The sequence below is a fragment of the Macaca thibetana genome, chromosome 11 (assembly GCF_024542745.1).
Source record: "Macaca thibetana thibetana isolate TM-01 chromosome 11, ASM2454274v1, whole genome shotgun sequence".
NCBI classification, from domain to species: Eukaryota; Metazoa; Chordata; class Mammalia; order Primates; family Cercopithecidae; genus Macaca; species Macaca thibetana.
Window position 1 is genome coordinate 84395907 of NC_065588.1, and position 25937 is coordinate 84421843.

The window sequence follows — 25937 nt, forward strand, 5'->3', positions numbered from 1 at the left end:
TATAATCTAGTATATTAGTATTGGTGGTTTTGGCCTAATAAGATTATAAGATTTTTTTTTTTTAATTATACTTTAAGTTCTAGGGTACATGTGCATAACGTGCAGGTTTGTTACATATGTATACTTGTGCCATGTTGGTGTGCTGCACCCATCAACTCGTCAGCACCCATCAACTTGTCATTTACATCAGGTATAACTCCCAGTGCAATCCCTCCCCACTCCACCCTCCCCGTGATAGGCCCCGGTGTGTGATGTTCTCCTTCCCGAGTCCAAGTGATCTCATTGTTCAGTTCCCACCTATGAGTGAGAACATGCGGTGTTTGGTTTTCTGTTCTTGCGATAGTTTGCTAAGAATGATGGTTTCCAGCTGCATCCATGTCCCTACAAAGCACACAAACTCATCCTTTTTTATGGCTGCATAGTATTCCATGGTGTATATGTGCCACATTTTCTTAATCCAGTCTGTCACTGATGGACATTTGGATTGATTCCAAGTCTTTGCTATTGTGAATAGTGCCGCAATAAACATACGTGTGCATGTGTCTTTATAGCAGCATGATTTATAATCCTTTGGGTATATACCCAGTAATGGGATGGCTAGGTCATATGGTACTTCTAGTTCTAGATCCTTGAGGAATCGCCATACTGTTTTCCATAATGGTTGAACTAGTTTACAATCCCATCTACAGTGTAAAAGTGTTCCTATTTCTCCACATCCTCTCCAGCACCTGTTGTTTCCTGACTTTTTAATGATTGCCATTCTAACTGGTGTGAGATGGTATCTCATTGTGGTTTTGATTTGCATTTCTCTGATGGCCAGTGATGATGAGCATTTTTTCATGTGTCTGTTGGCTGTATGAATATCCTCTTTTGAGAAATGTCTGTTCATATCCTTTGCCCACTTTTTGATGGGGTTGTTTGGTTTTTTCTTGTAAATTTGTTTGAGTTCTTTGTAGATTCTGGATATTAGCCCTTTGTCAGATGAGTAGATTGCAAAAATTTTCTCCCATTCTGTAGGTTGCCTGTTCACTCTGATGGTAGTTTCTTTTGCTGTGCAGAAGCTCTTTAGTTTAATGTGATCCCATTTGTCAATTTTGGCTTTTGTTGCTGTTGCTTTTGGTGTGTTAGACATGAAGTCCTTGCCCATGCCTATGTCCTGAATGGAAAAATTCCCTTTGAAAACTGGCACAAGACAGAGATGCCCTCTCTCACCACTCCTATTCAACATAGTGTTGGAAGTTCTGGCTAGGGCAATCAGGCAAGAGAAAGAAATCAAGGGTATTCAGTTAGGAAAAGAAGAAGTCAAATTGTCCCTCCTTGCAGATGACATGATTGTATATTTAGAAAACCCCATTGTCTCAGCCCAAAATCTCCTTAAGCTGATAAGCAACTTCAGCAAAGTCTCAGGATACAAAATTAATGTGCAAAAATCACAAGCATTCTTATACACCAGTAACAGACAAACAGAGAGCCAAATCAGGAATGAACTTCCATTCACAATTGCTTCAAAGAGAATAAAATACCTAGGAATCCAACTTACAAGGGATGTAAAGGACCTCTTCAAGGAGAACTACAAACCGCTGCCCAGTGAAATAAAACAAGACATAAACAAATGGAAGAACATACCATGCCCATGGATAGGAAGAATCAATATCGTGAAAATGGCCATACTGCCCAAGGTTATTTATAGATTCAATGCCATCACATCAAGCTACCAATGAGTTTCTTCACAGAATTGGAAAAAACTGCTTTAAAGTTCATATGGAACCAAAAAAGAGCCCGCATCTCCAAGACAATCCTAAGTCAAAAGAACAAAGCTGGAGGCATCACGCTACCTGACTTCAAACTATACTACAAGGCTACAGTAACCAAAACAGCATGGTACTGGTACCAAAACAGAGATGAAGACCAATGGAACAGAACAGAGTCCTCAGAAATAATACCACCCATCTACAGCCATCTGATCTTTGATAAACCTGAGAAAAACAAGAAATGGGGAAAGGATTCCCTATTTAATAAATGGTGCTGGGATAATTGGCTAGCCATAAGTAGAAAGCTGAAACTGGATCCTTTCCTTACTCCTTATACGAAAATTAATTCAAGATGGATTAGAGACTTAAATGGTAGACTTAATACCATAAAAACCCTAGAAGAAAACCTAGGTAATACCATTCAAGATTTTTTTTAAAGAAAGAATATTATTATACTTAGTATCTGCAACAGTTTTGTGGGTTTGGTTTTTTTGTTTATTTCTTGTCTTTGGTTATTTTTTCTTTCAGTAATTTTAGTCTATAGAGTACTTTGAAAACAATTTCAAAAATAGGTGAATTTCTATATTAAGCCCAGTGACAAAAGAAAATGTATTCAATTCATGAATTCTGTTCTTGTTTATACTTAGATTTAAGTCAATTATTTGAATTTTTACTTTAGTTAATATTCTTAAAACTGAGGTCACGGCTGGGCACAGTGGCTCACGCCTATAATCCCAGCAACTTTGGGAGGCTGAGGTGGGCAGATCACCTGAGGTTGACAGTTCGAGACCAGCCTGACCAACATGGAGAAACCCCGTCTCTACTAAAAAATACACAATTCGTCAGGCATGGTGGCACATGCCTGTAATCCCAGCTACTCGGGTGTCTGAGACAGGAGAATCACTGAAACCTGGGAGGTGGAGATTGTGGTGCGCTGAAACCATGACATTGCACTCTAGCCTGGGCAACAAGAGCAAAACTCCGTCTCAAAAAAAAAAAAAAGAAAGAAAAGCAAACTGAGATCACACAGTCATACTACCAGATATTTTTTAAACTAGAAAAGAATAAGAGGTTATAGTTTTTCATAAGAAAACTGAAGCCCGGAAAAGTTGCCCAAACTCACAAGATCACAATGAACTTTCACAGTTCATTACTCTTTAGTCAAATTACTGCTTTATTGTAGACAGTTACTCAAAGTCGACGAAGTACATTTTTCATTTAAATATAACTTATAGAGTCTATTGCAAATTTTTTAAAGAATAGTATTTAAGTGCCTATTGTTAACCACTTTCATTTTAGTTTTTATAAGAATGGGCTAGACACGGTGGCTCGTGCCTGGAATCCCAGCATGGTGGGAGGATGGATTGAGGTCAAGAGTTTGAGACCAGCCTGAGCGGCATAGCAAGCAATATTAATTCTGTCTCTACAAAAAAAAAAAAAAAAAAAAAAGGTAGCCAGATGTGGTGGCACATGCCTGTAGTCCTATTTGGGAGGCTGAGGCAGATGGATTGCCTGAAGTTCAGAATTCAAGGCTGTAGTGAGTATGTTCACACCACTGTACTTACTCCGGCTTGAGTGACAGAGCAAGACCCTGTCTTAAAAAAAAAAAAAAAAAAAAAAGTATGGAACCCTACTTTTTCCAATAGTTTTAAATTTTAAGTTTTTAATAATTTATCAATTTAATGAAGTATAAAGATATCTGTCATAATTTCAGGAATTTGTCTTCATTTCAGATTGATACCTCATTAATTATCAAACCTGTAAATTTCTCTTTCCCATATTCACCACCCTGCGTTTGTTTTAAAAGTTAGTATTTGATTAAATAATTTTTCTCTCCGTAAAAAATTTCAGTTCAAATTATACATGTTGATATTTTGCTTTGAATGTATAAAGCAAAAATTATAAAATTTAAGTGTATTTTAAAGTATGTCCTACTAATTAATGGGAAATAGCACTCATATGGATATGGAATCACAAGTAAAGTTTAAAATATATTTTTTTCGTGTTATAAAATTGTTTTCTGAATTTTTATCTTTTCTGTTCTCAAATTGCAGTGTGGACTCCAATTGCATTGACAGTGTTTTTAGTGGCTGTTGCAACATTATGTAAAGAACAAGGAATAACAGTTGTAGGAATTTGCTGTGTGTATGAAGTGTTTATTGCCCAGGGGGTAAGCCAAACTATAAATATATAAATTTACTTATTGATATGTTTTATCCTAATTGAATCAGATTTTATTTACTTTTATTTTCTAAATGTATCATTATGTAAATTAATGTGTTTACCAATAATAATACTAGAAATCATGTTTTATCCTCATATCTACTGAAAATTACTTAACATTTTATGATACTTTAAGTGTTTTAAGAACTGTATTTTAAATTTCAATAATGGAATCATTAGGCAGCTTGGAAAAGTATGCAATAATACTGTACAGTATAATTCATTGTTGAGTAAGACTGTTGAGCTCAGTTTTATTCATTATTAGCTTCACACATTCTTCCACATTAATTTCATAATTATACTTGTATCTAATCTTGCAATTAGAAAGTACTACAGTATTGAAAACATTGAGATATGTTGTTATTTGTTGCTTAAAACGTTTATTTTCTTTTTCAGTATACTTTGCCATTATTATGTACTACTGCTGGACAGTTTCTCCGTGGAAAGGGTAGCATTCCATTTTCTCTGCTACAGACATTAGTAAAACTCATTGTCTTGATGTTCAGTACGTTATTACTTGTTGTAATTAGAGTCCAGGTTATTCAATCCCAACTTCCAGTATTCACCAGGTATGAAATTCTGGTTCTTTGTTTTCTGCATTCTTTTTTTTAACTTTGGATTTTAATGTTCATAAATGTTCCAGAAAGTATTTTATTTACTTTGTTTTTTAACAGTTTTATTAAGCTATAATTAACATATTTTTTAAAGTGCATATGTTTAAAATTTACAGATTGGTAAATTTTGACATATGTATACACCCTTAAAGCCCCCACAATAAAGATAATGAATGACCCATCCCAAACTGGTTAAGTGTTAAGGTTAGTGTTAATTTAGTCTCCTCTATCCTTAGTGATTTTTGTCTACTCATTCTGTCAGTTACTGAGAGAGAGATGTTGAAATCTCTGACTATACTTGTATATTTCGCTGTTTCTCCTTGCACTTCTATCCGTTTTTGTTTTACATGTTTTTGAAGCTCTGCTATTAGGTGCATAAAGAACTAGGATTGTTAAGTCATCTTGAGGAACTGATCCCTTTGTCATTATTAAATGAGCTTCATCCCTAGTAATAGTCTTTACTCAGAAATTCACTTTTTCTTATCCTAGCTATCTTTTGTTAGTGTTATGTGGTGTATCTTTTTCCATCTTTTTACTTTTTACCTGTCTATGATTTATGTATAAAGATTTCTTGTAGCGTGCATACAATTTGGTCTTTTGTTGTTTGGTCAGATAATCTGACTTTTAGATGGGATATATCATGATTTATATTTAATATGATTATTGATATAGTTTGATGGAAATCTGTCATCTTGCTAAAATTGTTTTATCTTTGTCCCATCTATTCTTTGTTCCCTTTTTTTTTCTTTCCGCCTTCCTTTGGATCCTTTTTTAATATTTCATTTTATCTCCTTGTTGGCTTATTAGCTATAAATCTTGGTTGTTTTAGTGTTGCTTTAGGGATTTTAGAACATCCTCTGCTTATCACAATTTACCTTCAAGAATATTCTAATTTTGAATATATGTATAAAATGAAAAATATCAGTATATATAGTATAAATATCATATATAATATACATTTTATATATGTAAGAACTTAGCTTTTGTGCAGTTTGCATATGTTTTCCTTGAACATACATTGCTTTAAACAATTGTCTTAGAGGAATTTAAATAATAAAAAAGTATTTTACATTAACCATGGAGTCACCATTTCCAGTGTTCTTTATTCCTTTGTTAGGTAAGATTTTTATCTGGTACTATTTTTCCTTTTGCCTGAAGGAATTTTTTTAGCACTTCTTGATTAAAAGTATCTGGTTTTCAAAGATAATTTCTCTGGGTGGAGAATTCTACACTGACTTTTTCATTCAGTATTCTGAAAATGTAAATCTACTGTCTTCTGGCTTATGTTGTTTTCAGTGGGAAAACCTCTATCATCCTTACCACTTTATGCTAATGTATGTTATGTGTATTTTTTTCTATGCCTTTTTTTAATATTTCCTCTTTATCATTGTTTCTTATGTATTTATGTTTCTTGTGCTTAGTCAAACTGAGCTTCTTGAAATCTGTAGGTTTTAATGTTGTATAAATTTTGTAAAATGTTTAGTCTTCAAATATTTTTGCCATCTTTTCTTTTTCATCTTTTTCTTGTATATCACTTAAGTATATTTAAGTTTCTTGAAGTTGTTGCACTGATGCTCTGTTTTTTTCCCTCAATCTTTTACCATTTTAGTTTGGATAGTTTCTTTTGCTATATCAAGTTCACTAGTCTTTTCTCTGAATATCTAATCTACCCTTCATTTCATCTAATTATTTCTTACCTGTGAATCTGTTTTCATCTTCAGAAGGAAGTCTGATTTGAGTCTTCTTTTGTATCTTCTATATCTCTACATGTTCTATTGCTTTAATGTCCTTGCCTACTAATGTCATTCTTTGGTCAGTTTTTATCGAATAAATTTTCTCTTCATTATAGGTTGTATTTCTCTGCTTCTTTGCATTCCCGGTGATTGTTGAACAGATACCATTTGTGAATTTTATCTTAATGTATTCTATAACTTTTGAGTTTTATTCTGGAATGCATTTAAGTTACTTGGAAAATGTTTTATCTTTCACTCTTACTTTTTTTCTTCTATTTTTTTGAGATGGAGTTTCGCTCTTGTTGCCCAGGGCTGGAGTGCAATGGCGCGATCTCAGCTCACCGCAACCTCCACCTCCCAGGTTCAAGCGATTCTCCTGCCTCAGCCTACTGAGTAGCTGAGATTACAGGCATGCGCCACCACGCCCAGCTTTTTGTATTTTTAGTAGAGACAGGGTTTCTCCATATTGGTCAGGCTGGTCTGGAACTCCCGACTTCAGGTGATCCGCCCACCTTGACCTCCCAAAGTGCTGGGATTATAGGCATGAGCCACCACACCCAGCCCAGTCTTGCTTTTAAGCTTTGTTTTGTGGAACCACAACAGCATTTAGGATAAGACTAATTTCACTTCACTACTGATGCAAGATCTTTTTGACTATTCGATGTGAACTGTAAATTATGATTTATTATTTTTATCTGAAAAAAATACGTAAGTTGTGAGATTCCATATGAAAATTTTGAAATGATATTATTTGTTCAAATAGTACTTATTTTTATCAGATATTTGGTATGTTTTTAGAAAATCAAGTCAAATAAGTGATAGTACTTGATTTTTCATTGGCTTACTCATTTCAAAGTGAGAAAATGGGTCTTTTAAGTACTATATATTATAGCCAACAAAATTTAGAACACAGACTAAACTAATGAAATGTATGTATGTCATGGCCTGGGAATAGATAAACTATGATATAAGTTTTTGTTAGTATTTACTAAGAGAAAAAGTAGAACACAAATTGTTACATAGCCCTACACAGTTACTACTTTGTACTAGAAGTTTGGTTTTTAGCTTCCTAGGAGTCAAAGAGGGAAGAAAGCTTCTAGGTGATAATGGTTTTCTCTCTCCGTGATAGAAGAAAAATATACTAATTTTTTCCAGGAAGCATAATTTTTAATTAACATTTAGCTCTAAAAGAAATATCTCATGTAGGAAAGCATTGGTGTTTTCAAAAGTGATTCATACAACACATACAACAATAAATCTTATACAGCTTTTTGTTACTACTTTTAATCAAAAGGTTTAATGGAACACTTTTGCAGTATTGTAATATTATAGGATGCATGTCTGAACTATTCTAATAATAAACAGAAATGGATGACCTGCTTGCCTTTCAAATAGTCCTTCATAAATATCACTTCTCTGAAGTAGATGTTTCATAAAGTTTTGATAGTTTGAACTCTAGCAAGAGTCTGAGTTACACATAACATTTATCTGTGTCTTCTGTTTAATAAGATGATATATAAAATGTTTATTGTTTAGTGTTTTATTTATGTAAATAATTCTGTATTTTAAAAGTTTTATTGGTAATCATTTTTTAAATCCTTTATACAGGTTTGATAACCCAGCTGCTGTAAGCCCAACTCCTACAAGGCAACTGACTTTTAACTACCTCCTTCCTGTGAATGCTTGGCTTTTATTAAATCCTTCGGAGCTCTGCTGTGATTGGACCATGGGAACAATACCACTTATAGAGTCGTTACTAGATATTCGAAATCTGGCCACATTTACTTTCTTTTGTTTTCTGGGGACTTTGGGAGTATTCAGTCTCAGATACTCTGGTGATTCCTCCAAGACTGTTTTAATGGTAAGAAACTTTTCTTAACTTTCCAAATGATGTTATATTCAGTTGAATAAGTAAGAAACTACCTTTAATTCAGCAAAACCATCTTTTTAGAAGCATTCCTTCCTTTGTTCAACAGCATCCCAATTTATAAAGATATTTCAGTTATCCCAAAATTCGCAGTTAATTTGCAGGCATAATTTGACATATGTTCAGCACATAAAATATTTCTTACCTTTATCCAACTAAATTATATACTTTTTGAAGAAATTGATTATACTGTATTTTATTTGTTTTCTTGGCACAGAGAAGAACGTCATATAAGATACACAACTAGCAATACAGAGCTTTTCAGTTCTCATGAGCAAGGTGGTTTTTATTACTCCCTTAGATAGCTTTTACTATGTTCAGAGAACTCTGATTATTTGAAAAGTTTGTGTGTGTGTGTCTGTGTGTGTTTGTCTGTGTGTGTGGGGGGGGTTATTTTTCTGTACTGTTTTCTGTTTTTTGTTTTTTTAATTTTCTTACCCTGCCTCATTTCATACTCGTAAGGGTTCTGTTTTCTCTTGCTTTTAATTATTAAAGACAGGCCCGGTACGTTGGCTCATGCCTGTGATCCCAGCATTTTTAGAGGCCAAGGCAAGTCGATCATTTGAGGCCAGGAGTTCAAGACCAGCCTGGTCAACCTGGTGTAACTCTCGTCTCTACTAAAAATACAAAAATTAGCTGGACGTGGTGGTAGATGCCTGTAATCCCAGCCACTTAGGAGGCTGAGATTCACTTGAACAGGAATCACTTGACAAGAATCACTTGAACCAGGGAGGTGGAATTTGCAGTGAGCCGAGATTGCTCCACTGCACTCTAGTCTGTGTGTGACAGAGCAATACTCTGTCTCAAAAAAGTAAAAATAAAAATTTATTGAAGACAATAGTATATATTCTCAGGCATTTATTATATGTCAGAAAGTATGTTTAATGAATTGCAGATACATAATTTTTTGCTGTAGCTGCTAGATTGATTTATTCATTTAATTAAAAACAGACTTTACCCTTCGTACAGTGCAGCATTTTAGGCACTGAGGTTTTGATAGTAAATACACAGTTCACGTTTCCAGAGAACTTACATTCTAGAGAAATTTGAATGTCTGAGATACAGAGTAGATTGAAAGATTGTGTTTTCTATTATCCTTGAACATGTTTGCCTTACTGTTGAAACATCCTGTTGGACATTTTGAACAGCACTTTTTGTCTGGAGTTCATAAAAGATACTTAAGCTACACATAGAAATTTTATTCACTAACATAGAGATGGTAATTGAAACCAGGATGTAGATAAGGTGGACTGTAGATGAGGTTATAGAGCAGCATTTCTCAACTGGGGTTTTGTCAGTTCTGTCCAAGATGGTAGCTGTTAACATTCTAGATGCACAGAAGTTCACTCATACTCATAATGGAAGCCTTAGAGTGTTTGGTGTTAATTCTCCCCAGGAAACAGTTGAGTGGGTTAAATACAGTAAAAAGAGAAGACATCTAGGTCTTGAGAAACTCCTATATTTAGATGTTGAAGAGAAGGATCCTAAATAGGAGACATATCAAATGAAGAGAAAGGTAGGAAAGTGTATTAAGAAAGACCAAACGGTTAACATTAACAGATGCTCTTGAAGGGGAAAGTGAGATCTAGAATCTGTTGGATTGGACCTCTTTTAGTCTGTAGTTACTTAAAGGAAATTTGTTTCTGTGTGCGGTGAGTGATTTGATAAGAAAGTGAAGAGAGCTAGTATAGATAACCTGTAGGAATAAGTTAACTTTGACTGTTTCAAAGGATGGAATAAACTTGATTTATTTCCTACCTAAGTAAGGGAAGACTATGCTGGTCAGGTAGTGGTTTCAAGTCAGACTGCTAATCTTATGTAGGGCTTGGGGGAAGCATTGAGATCTGGCATTGGTAGACCTTCAGAGGTAGGAGGGAGTGATGTCAGGGAGAGACTGTTGATTGGTTGGCATATAGAAGCATTTTTGTTGGAGTACTCAGCTACTCAGCTGACTTTTAGAAGAATGCGGATATCCCTGATGGGTTGGCTTGCAGGAACATATTTATTAAGTTGAAATGTTAATTGGTTAAGTAGTGGACTTAAGTTGATTAGTTAAGCAGGCTACTTGATACTATGGCAACAAAATCTTTCCTAAGATCATGGGAACTTGTTTTGTACCTGAGGTATGTAACGAATAGGGAAGGTAGCTTAAAAGATGTATTGTTAAAGATGTTTAAGCCTGGAGAGACAAGAGCATGTTTAAATATATAGATAGGAAGAATACAGTTGATTAGAAAGTGGTTAATAAATTAGAGAAGGAATAATTGTTAGTGAAGTTTATGAGGAGCAGGAGATATGGAGCACAGGTTTGGCCTGAGATAGAAGAGACACCCCTTATGTTACAAGAAGAAAGAAAATGAATGTGGATGTTGGTAGGTTTAGCAGCAGGAAATTGAAGAAATTCTTGTTTTATGGCTTTAGCTTTCCCTGTAAATTAGGAAATGTAGTTGCCTGCTAAAAGTGACATGAGTCAACAGTTTGAGAAAAGTAATGAAGATTCAAAGCAGTCAAGAAGAGTGGAACTTTTGGCCGGGCGCGGTGTCTCAAGCCTGTAATCCCAGCACTTTGGGAGGCCGAGACGGGCGGATCACGAGGTGATGAGATTGAGACCATCCTGGCTAACACGGCGAAACCCCGTCTCTACTAAAATATACAAAAAACCAGGCGAGGTGGCGGGCGCCTGTAGTCCCAGCTACTCGGGAGGCTGAGGCAGGAGCATGGCGTAAACCCGGGAGGCGGAGCTTGCAGTGAGCTGAGATCCGGCCACTGCACTCCAGCCTGGATGACAGAGCGAGACTCCGTCTCAAAAAAAAAAAAAAAAAAAAAAAAAGTGGAACTTTCCAGAGAAACCTAGAAATCCTAAACAGTCTTAAGGATAAATTTGAACTTGGTGCTTATGCTTTTATGATAGTATTAATCTGTTCAGCTTAGGGACTTTCTCTAGCAGCGCATTGCCACTCTGATAAATACAGACAAAAGAAATAAATGGTAGAATACATCCAAAGCTGGAGTTTTGCTAAAAGAAAGTTTAAAAAAAGGAGAGGTAGGGGAATTAAGGTTTCAGCAAATAAAATAATGGTGCATGTAATGTAAACTGAATTTAAAATGCATATAAAAATGGAACAGCTGTGGCCTTAAGCATAACTTTACTTTCGGTATAGTCCTAATAAATGTGCTATTTTTTATGGTGATATTTTCTGAAGATCTCTGGAAGGGATAAGTAGAACAAAGTAGTACCTACCAAAGACTAGTTACCATCTTACGCACTTATTAGATAAGATGTCATATATTTGTCAACAGCAAAATGTAAGTCGTTATTAATCCCCATTTTATTTGTAAAGAACTAACTGGGTTCAGTGGCTCATGCCTGTAATCCCAGTGCCTTGGGAGACAGAAATGGGAAGATCAATGGACGCCAGGAGTTTGAGACAAGCCTGGGCAAGATAGTGAGATCCCATCTCTAAAAAAATTTTTTTAATTAGCCAGGCATGGTAGTGCATACCTGTAGTCCTAGGTACTTGGGAAGCTGAGGCAGGAGGATTGCTTGAGCCCAAGAGTTCAGGGGTGCAGTAGACTATGATCATGCCACTATACTGTATCCTGGATGACAGACAAGACCCTGTCAAAAAAAAAAAAAAAAAAAAAAAGGAAGAAGAAGAAAAGAAAGACTCTTGAGGCAACTGAGTGGTTTGCCTTATGTAGGAAATGAGAAGTAAAGCAGATTTGTCTTGAACTCTTTGCTCTTTCTACTAATATCCTAACATTTAAGGACAGTTTATATTACTGGAAGAAGGAAATTAAAAGATAGTGATAGTTAACTAGGTTGACATACATTATTAGAGAGCATATTAGGACTTGTGAATAAGTTAATCATTAGAGGACCTATAGATTTTTCCTGAGAGTTTTTTTTTTTTTTTTTTTTTTTTGTATAGCTTATGCATCAGTCTACAATACACTTTTGGGTGAATTTAACACTTAATTCCTTCAAATGAAATTGCCTTAGGGCGGCCATGAATTAATAAGTATAATTTTTTTTTCAATGAACTACATACATATTCAGGAACTTTATCTGTTTCACATTTTTTGTCAAGCATCTCTGGGAAATGGAAAGTGAATTCTATGCACTCTTAGTTGTTCTTACCTTTTTGATTTTAAAAAACTGAAGTGTCAGACCTGTAAATTGGTATGATGGTGACCAGTTTGATGGTAGTGATTTTCCTCAGATTCAGTGTTGCCTTATTACAAATCATTAATGTGTGAACATTTGTGGAGAGAGTATTCTTTTCAATGTATATACCTCTGTATTTCACAAATTAAGTCAAATAGAAAAAGATATTCTTTCACCTTAGCCCATTAGAAGAGTCTCAAACTTGTGAAGCTAAAGTTTTAACTTGTTTATTCAATTAGGTACTATAAAACAAATCACGGTAACAAAATATGGAAGCAGATGTCCATAGAAACAGATTTCCTAATAGTGACCAAACTTATTTCCTTCACAAGCTATTTATGTGCTAGTGTTTTGTGGGTGTATAATGTGGAAACCACATGTCATCCCATTTTCAGAATGGTAAGAAATCTAAACATTTTTATGTTTCATTTCATTGTTCAGTGTTATATTAGTAATTTTAGAAATTCTTATAGAATGAAAGACTGTTGATTTAAAGGGGGTCAGTTTTATTTTTATGCATACACCAAGCTTCTAGTTAAATACATTTAACCTTTCAGGATGTTATGTGAAGTAATGCTAAGGTACAGTAGTCTGCTGTCTTGTCTGAACAACACCTGATTTTGTTCCCTCAGTTTCCAATATCATGCGGTTCCTTAAAGTAGTAAAGTTGTAAAAATTGACATGTTTAAATTTTTTTTAATCAGCCTTTGTAGTTTTGATTTGTTGAAAAACCTATTAGCATATTTCATTATCATCTTATTTTTACCACACGCACATAGCTCGATGTGTAAAATTTTTATTTGTTTAATTTATATTCCTCCTAACTGAAGTTTTATGCCTTTTACCAACCTTTCCCCATCCTTCTCCCTCCAACCCTGGTGACCACCATTTACTCTACTTCTGTGAGTTCAACTTTTATAAATTCTACATACAAGTGAGATCATGTGTTACTTGTATTTCTGTGGCTGGCTTATTTCTATTAACATGGTGTCCTCCGGTTTTATCCATGTCAAAATGACAGGATTTCCTCTATTTTAAGGCTAAATAGTATTCCAAAGTGTATATGTACCACATTTTTTTCATCCAGTAATCTGTTGATGGATACTTAGGTTGTTCCTATATCTTGGCTATTGTAAATTGAAAAATGCTGCAATGAACAGGGGAGGTCAGATCTCTCTTCAACTTACTGATTTCATTTCCTTTGGATCTATACCCAGTAGTGAGGATGCTGGATCACGTGGTAGTTCTATTTTTAATTTTTTGAGGAGTCTCCATACTGTTTGCTTAATGGCAATGCTAATTTACATCCTACCAACACTGTGCAAGTGTTTCCTTTACGTTCTTGCCAACATTTGTTATCTTTTGCCTTTTTGATAATAGCCATTCTTACAGGTGTGAGATGATATCTCATTGTGGTTTTAATTTTCACTTCCCTAATGATAGTGATGTTGAACATTTATATACTTGTTGGCCATGGGCATGTTATCTTCTGAGGAATATCTGTTTATCTCCTTTGCCCATTTTTTAAATTGGGTTGTTTTCTTACGATTGAGTTGTTTGAGTGTGTTATTTTAGATACAATTTCAAAAAGTACTTCCACTTTTTATTTAACTGGATGAACCTTTATTGTTTAATTTTTCTTAAAGATGTGAACATTTACATTAATTAAAGTTTTTATATTTTACTATGCAAGCATATTCTTTACAGAAAACCAGTGAGATAATAGCTAATTATGCTTCTCAAATTTAAAATGCTGTAATGGTTTAAATTTTAATTTCAAGGAGTAATCACTTCCAAGCACACCTAGAAATCTTGTTTTCGAAGAAAGTTCATAGATATCTTGTAATTATAACTTCTAGAATTCAAGATTTCCATTTCACCTTGCTTACATACATCCTGATGTTCGTTAATGCCTAAGTTGCCTTCTTTATGTTTAAATTAATATTCTTCACAGTATTATTAAAAATAGTTTACCAGTACACTATTCAAATTAAATGATAAAATATTTGAATTCGAGTATCAGATGCCCATATATTTCTTAATTTATTATAAATTTATTATAAATTGTTAAATCTTTTTTTTTTTTTTTTGTAGGCGCTTTGTTTAATGGCATTACCATTTATTCCTGCATCGAACCTTTTTTTTCCAGTTGGATTTGTTGTTGCCGAGCGAGTATTATATGTTCCCAGCATGGGATTCTGTATTTTGGTAGCCCATGGATGGCAGAAAATATCAACAAAAAGGTGAATTTAAATGTCAGTTCATGTAATGCTTACTATGGAATTAAGTATGACACATGTTAAAATTTAAGTATTTAGTTCAGTTTTCTAAGTCATGCTTTTGTATCTTTTGGTTTTTCATCTCCATAATCTCCACATTTGTCTTGTAAGACAAGTTAGGAAAGCTCCACAGCACCTACTTATTCTGTGTTCTTCCCCATATTTATGCAATTTGATTTTACAGCCTGAGACAGAACAAACTTTGAGTCAGTCCCAAATGAAAACAAGGATGTTACTGAGAATAAAGTCACAAATGACCATTGCCACTTCCATATTCAGTGAACTAAGATACTAGTCATCCTACTTAAGTGAGTCGTATTGAGTTAATATATATAAAATTCATATGGTAAGCGATCTGTAATTTCTTGCTATCATCACTATCTTCATTATAATCTTTGTATCCTAGTTGCCTCAGACTAACAGTTAAGGAAAGCGTAGTCACACTATATATGCTTAGGAACTATCATTGTTATAGTTATTATCTCGTTGTATACTTAAGCTGTGGCACTAAAATTACCAAATCAAGCAAGTTGTTAAAGGTCAAGTAATACTGATGTAATAATATTAACTTTGAATTTGCAACTTGAAAAAGAAATAGTCACTTCTCTCACTTTCCCATTTTCTAGTCACCCCTAACCCCACAGAATTCTGACTTCTCTCCACTTCACCCTTAATATACAACAAAGTACCTCCTAGTAGCTAAACTAAATCAACTCTTTTAATTTAAAATTCATTTCCCTAGTGTCTGTAAAAAGTGTTTCTCTTGATTAATTCTTCTGGCTGTACCTGCTCTTTGAATATTTACATTTTTCAAAGTCTTATAGCCACTTTTTTCACACTGCATGTGTTCCACAGATAATCTCATCCATGTCCGCAATTTTTTATTGCCATCTACCAAACCTTTTCTTTTAGCTTCTACCCATATATCCATTTATAATCACTACCCATTTTTGAATGCCTGCCATGTACTAAGGACCATGATAAACACTTTAGATTTGTTTTCTCATTTAATCTTGAACTTCTTAAGTCTATTTTGCAGATGTGAACATTGAAGCCATATTACCCAAGATCACACAGCTAGTAAATAACAGTCTTGTTTCAGATTTACATCTGACTGCTTCTAATGACCATGTTCTTTCTCATCCATACTCATGTGTCCTAGTTAAGTGGATCTATCAAAACGAAAGAAATTAAACCATGTTATAGGAACAAAAACACAGACTCAGAGACTATTAACACTAAACAAGATCATAAAGATTATAAGTGAGGAATTGAGCCTTCAAATAATTAACCTAAAGTTGTATAAGTAATTTGCCTCTGTTTAATGAAGAGTCACTTTTACTATGCCTTTTAATAGACAATTCTAGCTTTACAGTAGAGAAATAAAGAATATCATAATAGCCTTGGTATAAATTGTAAGCAAAACATTTTCAAATGTGACCAGTGGTAAGGTTGACCAAACCTTTCTAAACTCAATTAAGAATACTCAGTTGTAGAAAATGGCAAAAAGGACTGTAAATATAAAAAGTCACATTTAAAAATTGATTTTATCCATTTATAATCATTTAATTTAAACAGACCTTTTGAAATATAGCCAATATTAGCATATATAATGCAGTTGACTGGAAAGTCATATTCACAATATTTAATTTTTTTGGTGTTGTGTCCTCTAAAGTTGGGTGATCATTAGAATGAATTAGAATAAATTCACATCTGATATTTTAGGAGCATTTAAGATACTTCTTACCTCTGTTCTAAAAGGTAAAATGCTTTTGGTGATGAAGACAATTTTTTTTTGTTTTGCTTTTTTTCTCTTAAACAGTGTGTTTAAAAAGCTTTCCTGGATTTGTCTGTCTATGGTGATACTCACTCATTCCTTGAAAACATTCCACAGAAATTGGGATTGGGAATCGGAATATACTTTGTTTATGTCAGCCTTGAAGGTAAAGTGTTGTTCAGAATGACGGGAAAGTATGTCATCAGTGATTTCTTGGAACAATTTCTAAGCTGTTTTAACTTTGTTTTTAATTAGACATTTAACAGTCAAGATTAAGTACTTCACTAAAAGATTAATAAAAATAATTTGTTGTTTAATATATGCCATAACCAAATGCTCTGAATAATACTAAGCTATATGCCCAAAGCATATATGATAATTCCCTAAATGCTATACAGTTATTGGAAGCTCAAATGACACGATGTTTAAATCAGAATAGTATATTTCATTGGTTCTAAAGGTGCTCGTTTTTTTCCTTTTTTATATCTCTGAAATCAAGTAAGTCTTAGAGTGAAAAGCATCTTAAGTTAGTGTCCTTTTTTCTTTCTTAATGGTACTTAAAATAATAGTGAGTTTTATAATTGATGGCATCAATTCAGTAGAATAAAATGCACAGCAAAAAAAAAAAAAAAATGAACCCAACGATGTGGAAAATAACCAGTGGTTACAATACCATCAGAAAGATAAGCATTGGCAGAAAGGAAGGACATAAGATTGTCCTGTAGAATGTACCTTATAAATTGGAAAAAGGTCTTTTAAAAAACAAAAATTTGTTTTTTTTAAAGGTTATCAGCAAAGATGTTTTCAAGCTCTCCCTTACCAGTACCCCTCTTCAGATACCTGAATTTTTACTTCCTTTGGACTATTTCTTAACTCTTTGTTGTTTAGCTTTATTGGATTGCCGCCTCATTCCAGTAGTCTGTGTGACTTCTTGATTCCACATCTACTTAAGATCAGATGACTCTCTTCTTATACAACTCAGTAACTCTACTCTCTCCCAGCTCAGAAGTCTGCCAACAAGTGAGACCTCATTACCATGCTTATTAAACCATACTCCTAGGAGACCAGTGGAGCCCCATAATTTTCCAGAATTTTGCTTATACTCACTCCCAGAACAGTGGTTGGAACCTATAGCCACAACCGCTGCAATTAGTTCCTTGGCTAAGTGTCATCTGTCTGCAAGAACACCACGGCAATCTGTGAACTTTGAAAACACAGATTGACTCAGAGGTTTAATCTCAGGGTTTCCGTTACCATAATGGACTACATAAATAACTTTAAATATGTCAAGTCTAAAAATAAGTCATCAGTGCAACATTTAAACACATTCTCATGTTCCAGTGCTTTTGCTCCTAAAAATACAAATGGTAGAGCAGAAGTTTTGAAACACCACTGTACTTTCATCAAATAACATTTTCAGTAAAATGTTAATATATAACATGAATGAAATAAGACTGTTATGGTTTTAGTATGTTGGTGTTCAGGTGAAGGGAGAGTAAATTTGGTGAAGCAGTCTTTATTTGACTCCTGTGTCATCCCCAGAGACATTTCCATAGAACATTATTTTCTTAATAGTATACCAAAGAAATATTTGTATGAACTGGAGTCTATCTGTGCTTGTATTTAAGGTAAATAAAAATAATGCCAAACTATGGAATAATGTGGGTCATGCTCTGGAAAATGAAAAGAACTTTGAGAGAGCTTTGAAATACTTCCTACAGGCTACCCATGTTCAGCCAGGTAAGCGTTATTAACTAATAAATTCATGAATTTTATTTTTTAAAAAGTTTTGATTATCCATGGGGGAAATAAGATAGAGTTTATTTACTTTTATTCTAAGTGACTTGAATACTAGAGTTCAGTGCTTGCTTATTTTGAATTGGATTACATATAATAGCCACTTAATATCAGACTGATACTTGTATTCAGTATCAGTATTCCCTGATAGTTCACACCTGTATTCCCAGCACTTTTGGAGGCTGACACAGGAGGGTCAGTTGAACCCAGGAGTTCATGACCAGCCTGGGCAACAAAGCAAGATCCTGTCTCTACAAAACAAAAATTAAAAAATTAGCCAGGCATGGTAGTGTGGGCATGTAATCTCGGCTACTTGGGAGGCTCAGGTAGGAGGATTCCTTGAGCCCAGGAGTTCAAGGCTGCAGTGAGCTATGATCACATGGTTATACCACTGCACTCCAGCCTGGGTGACAGAGTGAGACTCTGTCTCAAAACAAACAAAAACATTTATGGACTTTTTCTTAACATAGAGTTGTTGGGTGGCATGGATATGGATAAGCAATTTTGGTGGAATGATGGGTACAAAAGCCTGATGGTAGTGAGCTTAAGAGAATGGTTAAAGAATAATTGGATACAGTTCATATAGAAAACTCTTTTGAAGGGTGTTGATAAGAAATAGTGGTAGTGCTGGGTATGGAGTCAAGAAAGGATGGTAAGATAAGAGGGTTTTGGCTTTGTTTTTTAAGCCAGTTTGGGCCAGAAACAGTGGCTCAAGTCTGTAATCCCAGCACTTTGGGAGGCCAAGGTGGGCAGATCACTTGAGGTCAGGAGTTTGAGACCAGCTTGGGCAACATGGTAGAACCCCATCTCTACTAAAAATACACAAATTAGCCAGGCACTGTGGCAACTGCCTGTAATCCCAGCTACTTGGGTGACTGAGGCACAAGAATTGCTGGAGCCTGGGAGGCAGAGGTTGCAGCGAGCCAAGGTCGCACCACTGCACTCCAGTCTGGGTGACAGAGTAACACTCTGTCTCAAAAAAAAAAAAGGTGGTATGGTTACATGTTTTTCTCTTGCAACTTTTTAGCTATAATAGTGATGGCATACACATGGAAAATTCTGTTAAATAGGATTAAAGTTTTGTCAGTTGTGTATTACTAATCAAGAAAGGGTTTAAGGAGTGAATAAATGATGAACCACCAAATCTAAGCTGATTAAGAAGGGATGCAAGAGAGGATGAGGGATGGAGGAAAGGTAACAAGATCAGTGGATCTGAGGAATTGTTGATATCTGAGTAGGATGTAGCTAGAGCAGCAGTATTTTTCGATAGGAGTGCTATTGGCATTTTTAGTGTAGAACTGTATTACAGAAGGTGTACCAGACATGGCCCCCATCCACCAAATGCCATCATTATTTTCCATTCAGAGTGATGACCAAAAAGAAACCTCCACGCATTACTAAATATCCTTGAAGGGGTGCAGCGTGTCGGACACTGTTGTTTTCTTCTAGTAAGTACAACTATGACCATTGCACTAACTGGCTAAGGTAGAAAGAAGGTGAAAATCTTTTGGGAAAAAAGTCATCAAGACCACAGTATTCAAAGATTAATAGCTATATGGATTATGAAATCACTAAATCATTAAGAATTTTGACAAATGTAATGTTAGAGAAAGCAACAGGGAGCCAGAGTCTGTGATCCAGGAATTGGTGACTACAACACTAATAGGAATAGTCGATAATAGAGTTAAATTACAATCAGAGATGAGTATGGTAAAAGGAGAGAGAATTGTCCAAAAATGGCAACATGGATCAAGGAAGAAGGTATCTGTTTTTCCCCCAGGCCCAGTGTCACAAAGGATAGAAAAGAACACAGTCACCACTTGAAAGGGCTAAAGGTAACCATGTCTCCAAAACAAAGCTAAGTTTCAATTAGAGAAAGGTGAAGAAAAAGTTGTGAAAATATAACTGATGGTCTAGCCTTTCAGTTTTATCTCCGTTAGACCTTCATGTAGTTTAGTTTTTCTTGGACTATGGGATTGATGTCCTGTACTTCCTTACTTCTTTGCCTTTATTTTCTTCCTTGAGATTAGAATTTCTCCCTTCTCCCTTTCCTCCCATTTTCCAGTGACTTCTAAAACTCTTCCTATCTTTCCAGCTATAAGCAAATAGTTTTCATCTGTAAAACCCCTTAACTTCCTCTGTATCTTTCCTATATTTGTAATTTTCTATTTAGTGCTATATTTTATTTTAAATACAAATTTATTTAAAATATTTGTTTAAACTGTGGAGCTTCCTTGGGGTAGCAGGAATATCTGATTCATTTTTGTACCCCAGCGTCATCAAGTAGGGTCCTATGCGCAGTCAGCAGTCACTAAATATTTTAATTCATTACTTTCTTAAGTCTTGAGATGTACAATGCATGGATTAATTAGATTCTAGGAGTTTTTAGAGAAGCAGCCATCTTTGATTATCAGGCACACAAGGGCTTTGAGACTGAGATGCTACTTAGGCCTCTCAGACTCTTCTTGCTTGTTTCTAAAATGGGATCTATTTTAGAAATCTGTCTCACAGCATTGTTGTAAATACTAAGTTAAGTGTGTGGGGAGTATGTGTACACATTCAGTTTTGTCTAGTGACTAGTGTGCCTATCACAGGATGTTGCTGATATGGACACTCAGTTTTTAAATGATTTTCCCGCTCATTGTCAATTGTCACTAATTGCTGTTTTTGAGATATTTGTTGAACCTTTCTTCTTCAGTTTGATTTCACTATCACACTTTCAGAATTGCTCTTTCTATTAATAATAAGCCATGGGATAGGAAAACAAGTAAACCAGTTTATTATAATGTGTTATGAATAAAGCATTTAAACTTAGAAACATTGAATGTGGCATCTAGAGGTTTCTTGGCTTATTCCATGTTTTTTTAAGCTGTATTCTTCCTAGATGGGTTTGACAGATGAAATGACATGTTATTTTACTGTATGTTTAGAGTTAGATAGTTTAGATGGGGCAAGACAGTAACCAAGATAAGGTTAAAAGGGACAACTAGCGTGATGGTTAGTTAAAAGTTTTGACTCTGGCATCAGACCTTTTCTCAAATTTAGTTCAGTCACTCTAAGTTTTCTATCTACAAATTTGAAGTAATAATATCTCCATTCTTTTGTATGGATTATGTTAAATACTGGTTATATAAGACTTGGGCCAGTTTCTAGGCAATAATGTATATTCAGTAAATATGAGCTGGTAAATATTAATGGCATTATTTTCACTGGAGCCAGGAAAGGAGGTTACCAAGTGTGTCCTACAGACTCTGGCTGAGTGACAGATGAAAGAGGTATGCTGACACAGGTATTTTGCCTGACAGTGCAGCTGGGAGACCTCACGGCTCAGCACCACCAATGAGAGAGTGCAGCAGCCATCGAGAGAGTGCACCCCCCATAAGCCAGCCCTGGTCACATTTATTTAATACAGATTTAATGATAAAGGCTTGGAGCAAACACAATTTGTATGTAATAAACATTGTCAACCCCCCGAGTAGAGAGCAGTCCTGTGCGCAAGTGATCAAAGATTGGTTTCTGGAGACAGGAGTAAACAAATTTATCTAGATAAGTTCCTTTACATTCCTTTGTTATCTACCCTTTGCTCTCAGGCTCTGGATAAGAGAATCTGGCTGCCTTCAGCCATAATTCCCTTCTGAAGCTTTTGCAAAACCTCCCGACCTTCCAAAAAGGTTTGCATCTTTCCCGACTTTTCCCACCACCCTGACCGAATTCCTACATCTCCCCCTTTTCTGTTTTTTGCATCAAGTTTTATTGATTGAAGAGTACAGATGTGTGCAGCAACAGGTTTGTCAGGCGCAGCAGTTATAACTCATATTCCAGCTTTGCATCCTAGAATTAGTAAGTAACATAAGACAAGCATGAATACAATTAGTAATATTCTTTTCCAATTAAGGAGTGACATGTAGTGTTACTTGGCAGCTCAGTCCAATGTGTGTCGTTACTAAGGAACCCCACTGGGGGTATGTTAATCCCCCCTAGCCAAGCAGTTACATTATTAGAGGCCGGGAAGGGGGTGTCTGCCCAGGTAACAGGGTGAAAGAAAGACGGATTTAGAAGATGGGCCTAATAGAGAGTAGCAGGTACAGATAGCAGGCAAAGTGAGAGAATAAGAAAAACCAATGTCCTACGAGAGTTGTAATGTACAACTGAAAGCATAGTAAGGAACAAATTATCTGGAGTGAATAGTGTCTGTGTCCAGAACAGGATTCACTCAGCCTCCTGAATTGTCTTCGTCAGCATCCCCCAGGTAATGTCTGGGGCTTGTGTCATTCGAGAAAGCCGCATCCTCTGGGGCTGCTGGCCCTGCAGGGTCATTTCCTTCATTTCTGATACCAGGTTGGGTCCTAGTGACACCATAGTATGGTTTGATGTGTCATGCTGGAATCCATAGAGGACCTGAGGGGTTGTGAATACAAGCATATCCTCTTCCCCATGTTAAATCATTTGGACCACACCATACATTACTATTTACATCTTTCCATAAAACCATAGGTTTTATGTTTTGAAGGGCTTTAGTGAAATGCTTTTCTATGGCTGATTGAAATTTATCATCTAAATTTTAAAAATTAAGGGTGAATAAGGCTTACACCAATAGTGTTGCAGGATCCTTACTTATATTCTCCCTTTTTTGTTTTTTGAGCTTATTTTTAAGGGTAGAGTGGACACATTCTACTATGGCCTGTCCTTGAGGGTTATAAGGGATACCTGTGGAAGATTGGATGTTCCATGTGTGACAAAATTGTTGACCTTGTGAGCTGGCATAAGCCAGACCATTATCAGTTTTAATTTTTGTGGGCCACCCCATAAACACAAAAATTAAGAGAAAATGTTTAATAACATATTGGGAAGACTCTTCAGGAAAAGCATGTGTGGTAATTAGGTGAGAATTGGTATAAGTGGATACATGTGTATCTGAGTTTTCCAAATTCAAGGATGTGAATAAGATTTGTTTGCCATAACTGATTAGGTTCTAGTCCTCTAGGGTTAACACCTGTTGAAGGAGGGCACGTGCCTGTGAGTTGGCAATGTGGGCATTGTAAAATAATTTGTTTAGCTAGTCTTTGCGTAAGTTGAAATTGTTTAGTTAAGTTTCTTCAGTTTTGTTGGAAAAAATTGATGCAATTGGGTGGCTTGGTCAAGCAGTGATGTCATAACCTATAGATCTGCTTGTTCATTGCCATTAGCCAGTGAGTCAAGCAGTGGGCTGTGGGCTTGAGTATGTATGTTAAAAATAGGATGTGTATGTTGATCCAGCAGTTGCTGAAGTTGAAGAAAAAGTGCACACAGGTGGGCTCGAGAGAGGACTTAATGAAGGCTGTCTTAAGGTTCTGTGATAAATAAACAGAGTAAGCAGAGTCATTAACAATATTGATAGACTGAGCAGAAAAGATCTCCAGGGCCAATATTAAGGCTCCAACCTCAGCTCTCTGAGTGCTAGTAAATCCAGAACAAGTGAGGGAATTATGCAGTTTCCACCAAATAACCACTTTTCTATTTTTACCAGCACCATCAGTGAAAAGCGTTAAAGCTTTAGGTATGGGGGAGTGAACTACTTTTGTAGACACAACTACAGCAGTACGAGATAAGAACAGAAGTAGTTTGTCAGCAGGAAGGGCATGCTCTGTATGGCCTGCATAATCAGACAGTGCTATCTGAAGATCTAGAGATAGACAATATTGCTTTGAATTGCTTTTTACTCAAAGGAATTCTTATGACATCAGGGTCATAATCTAGAAACTGATTGCATTGTCTGCAGCCTATATAGATGACTTTAGTAACTAGCTGGATATAGGGAGATAGTGTTTTAGTCCCAGTACGTGAGCAAAAAACCCATCCTAGGAAGCATAGCCCTGGAGCTGTCTGTCCTATTAATCCTGTTAGGGAACGTTTAGTAGGAAAAACAAACAGTTGAACTGAATATTGCAGGTCTATGCAATCTAGTTACCTCTGAGAAACAGCTTGCTCTATTTCTTCAATTTCCCTTTTTGCTGCAAGAGTTAAATGCCTGGGAGAATCTAGGGTTGTATTGCCCTGTAGGACAGAAAACAGGTTTTGTAACTTATCAGTAGTTATGCCCAAGATGGGGCAAAACCAATTAATATCGCCCAGTAATTTTTGCTAATTATTTAAGATATGCAAGTTGCTAGTATTTAATTTAACCTTTTGAGGTCTTACTGACCAGGAAGTTAGTATGTATCCAAGATATTTTCAAGGAGAAGACAATTATACTTTTTCATGTGCTGCGATTTAACCTCTTAGCTGTGTATTCTTTATGACAGAGGCATATAAACTTAAAATTACTGGCTCCGTTGGGGATGCTAGTAAAATATCATCTATAAAATGAATAATCTTGCATTTAGGAAATTCTTTTCTACTTGGGAGCAAAGCCTGATTTACATGATACTGACACATGGTAGGACTGTTCAGCATCCCTTGAGGAAGCACTTTCCAATGAAATCAGTGAGCTGACCTTTCATTATTGATAGCTGGTATTGTAAACGCAAATTTTTCTCTGTCCTGTTCTGCAAGGGGAATAGTATAAAAACAGTCCTTTAAGTCCATAATGACTAAAGGCCAATCTTGAGGAATCGCTGCGGGGTAAGGGAAACCCTGTTGAAGAGGCCCCAAAGGTTACAAATTAGCATCGATAGCCTGCAAGTCATGCAGAAGTCTCCATTGGCCAGACTTTTTGGGAATGACGAAAATGGGTGAATTCCAAGGACTGTGTGATGGTTCTATATGGCTGGCTTTTAATTGCTCCTCAACTAATTCATGGACTCTTTGTAATTTTTCTCCCTTTAAAGGCTACTGTTCTACCCAAATAGGATTTTGAGAGAGCCATGTCAGGGGTAGGGGAGCAATAACAGTGGCCATTATTAGAGGTCTGCAAAATGACCTCAATTAACCCTCTCATAAATGGGCTAGCAGCTCTGTTTTCTTTAATGCTTTTCCTTATCTCTTTATAAGTGTTAAAGTAATGGGTCCATATACCCCATTGCCTTGTTGATCTTGCATTACCGGGCAAGAGCTCCCCTTCTAATGCTGCTTACCTAAGACAGAATCCCATAGCTGTAGTGTATCCCTTGTCTTTCTTTCAATTTATTGAAGGAGGGGGCTCAGGCAAAACCTCAGTTTCCTCTTTGGTATTTTGCCCTTTACTGGCGGGGCTGAGGGAGAAGGAGGAGGCGGTAAGGTAGGTAATGATTTCTCCTCCCTTCCCTTTTTAGGTTCTTCTGTGTAGTGCGGGACCAAAGCAGCCCTAACTAAGGCCCATAACATTAGAGATGTTACTGGGACCTCATACCCTTGGGCATGATGTTAAGATTTCTCCACACTTGTTCTCAGAGTCCTATGTCTAGCGTGCCTTCTTCTGGGAACCATGGGTTATGGGAAACAGCAGTTTGCATTGGGTCCCTTATGAGCCTGCAAAACTGAGGCTCCACTAGCTTTAAGCAGCTGTTTCAGTACTTTTATATGCTGTTTCTGTTGAGCCAATAACCACTGTCCCATGATGAAGCCCTAGCCTGAACAGTTCCCTCGAACTTGCAAATCCCGAGCAGGCACCAATGACTTACTGCGCAGTCTCTTCACCTTCGTTTTTGAGGGTTCCATCGCAATCCATTGCAGCGTTCCTCATACGGGGCACCACCTGCCGAGTCTGTCCCA

At 35.9% G+C, this 25937-nt stretch overlaps 1 protein-coding gene across 1 annotated transcript in view; it reads left to right on the forward strand.

Moving 5' to 3' along the window:
• TMTC3 (transmembrane O-mannosyltransferase targeting cadherins 3) overlaps nucleotides 1-25937 on the forward strand; it is a 56970-nt gene that overhangs the window by 16149 nt on the left and 14884 nt on the right. Inside the window, exons 5-10 of the mRNA XM_050750035.1 lie at nucleotides 3806-3921; nucleotides 4371-4543; nucleotides 7930-8182; nucleotides 14511-14659; nucleotides 16518-16638; nucleotides 18101-18212. Coding sequence (XP_050605992.1) covers nucleotides 3806-3921; nucleotides 4371-4543; nucleotides 7930-8182; nucleotides 14511-14659; nucleotides 16518-16638; nucleotides 18101-18212 — 924 coding nt within the window. The remainder of the gene's footprint in view (nucleotides 1-3805; nucleotides 3922-4370; nucleotides 4544-7929; nucleotides 8183-14510; nucleotides 14660-16517; nucleotides 16639-18100; nucleotides 18213-25937) is intronic.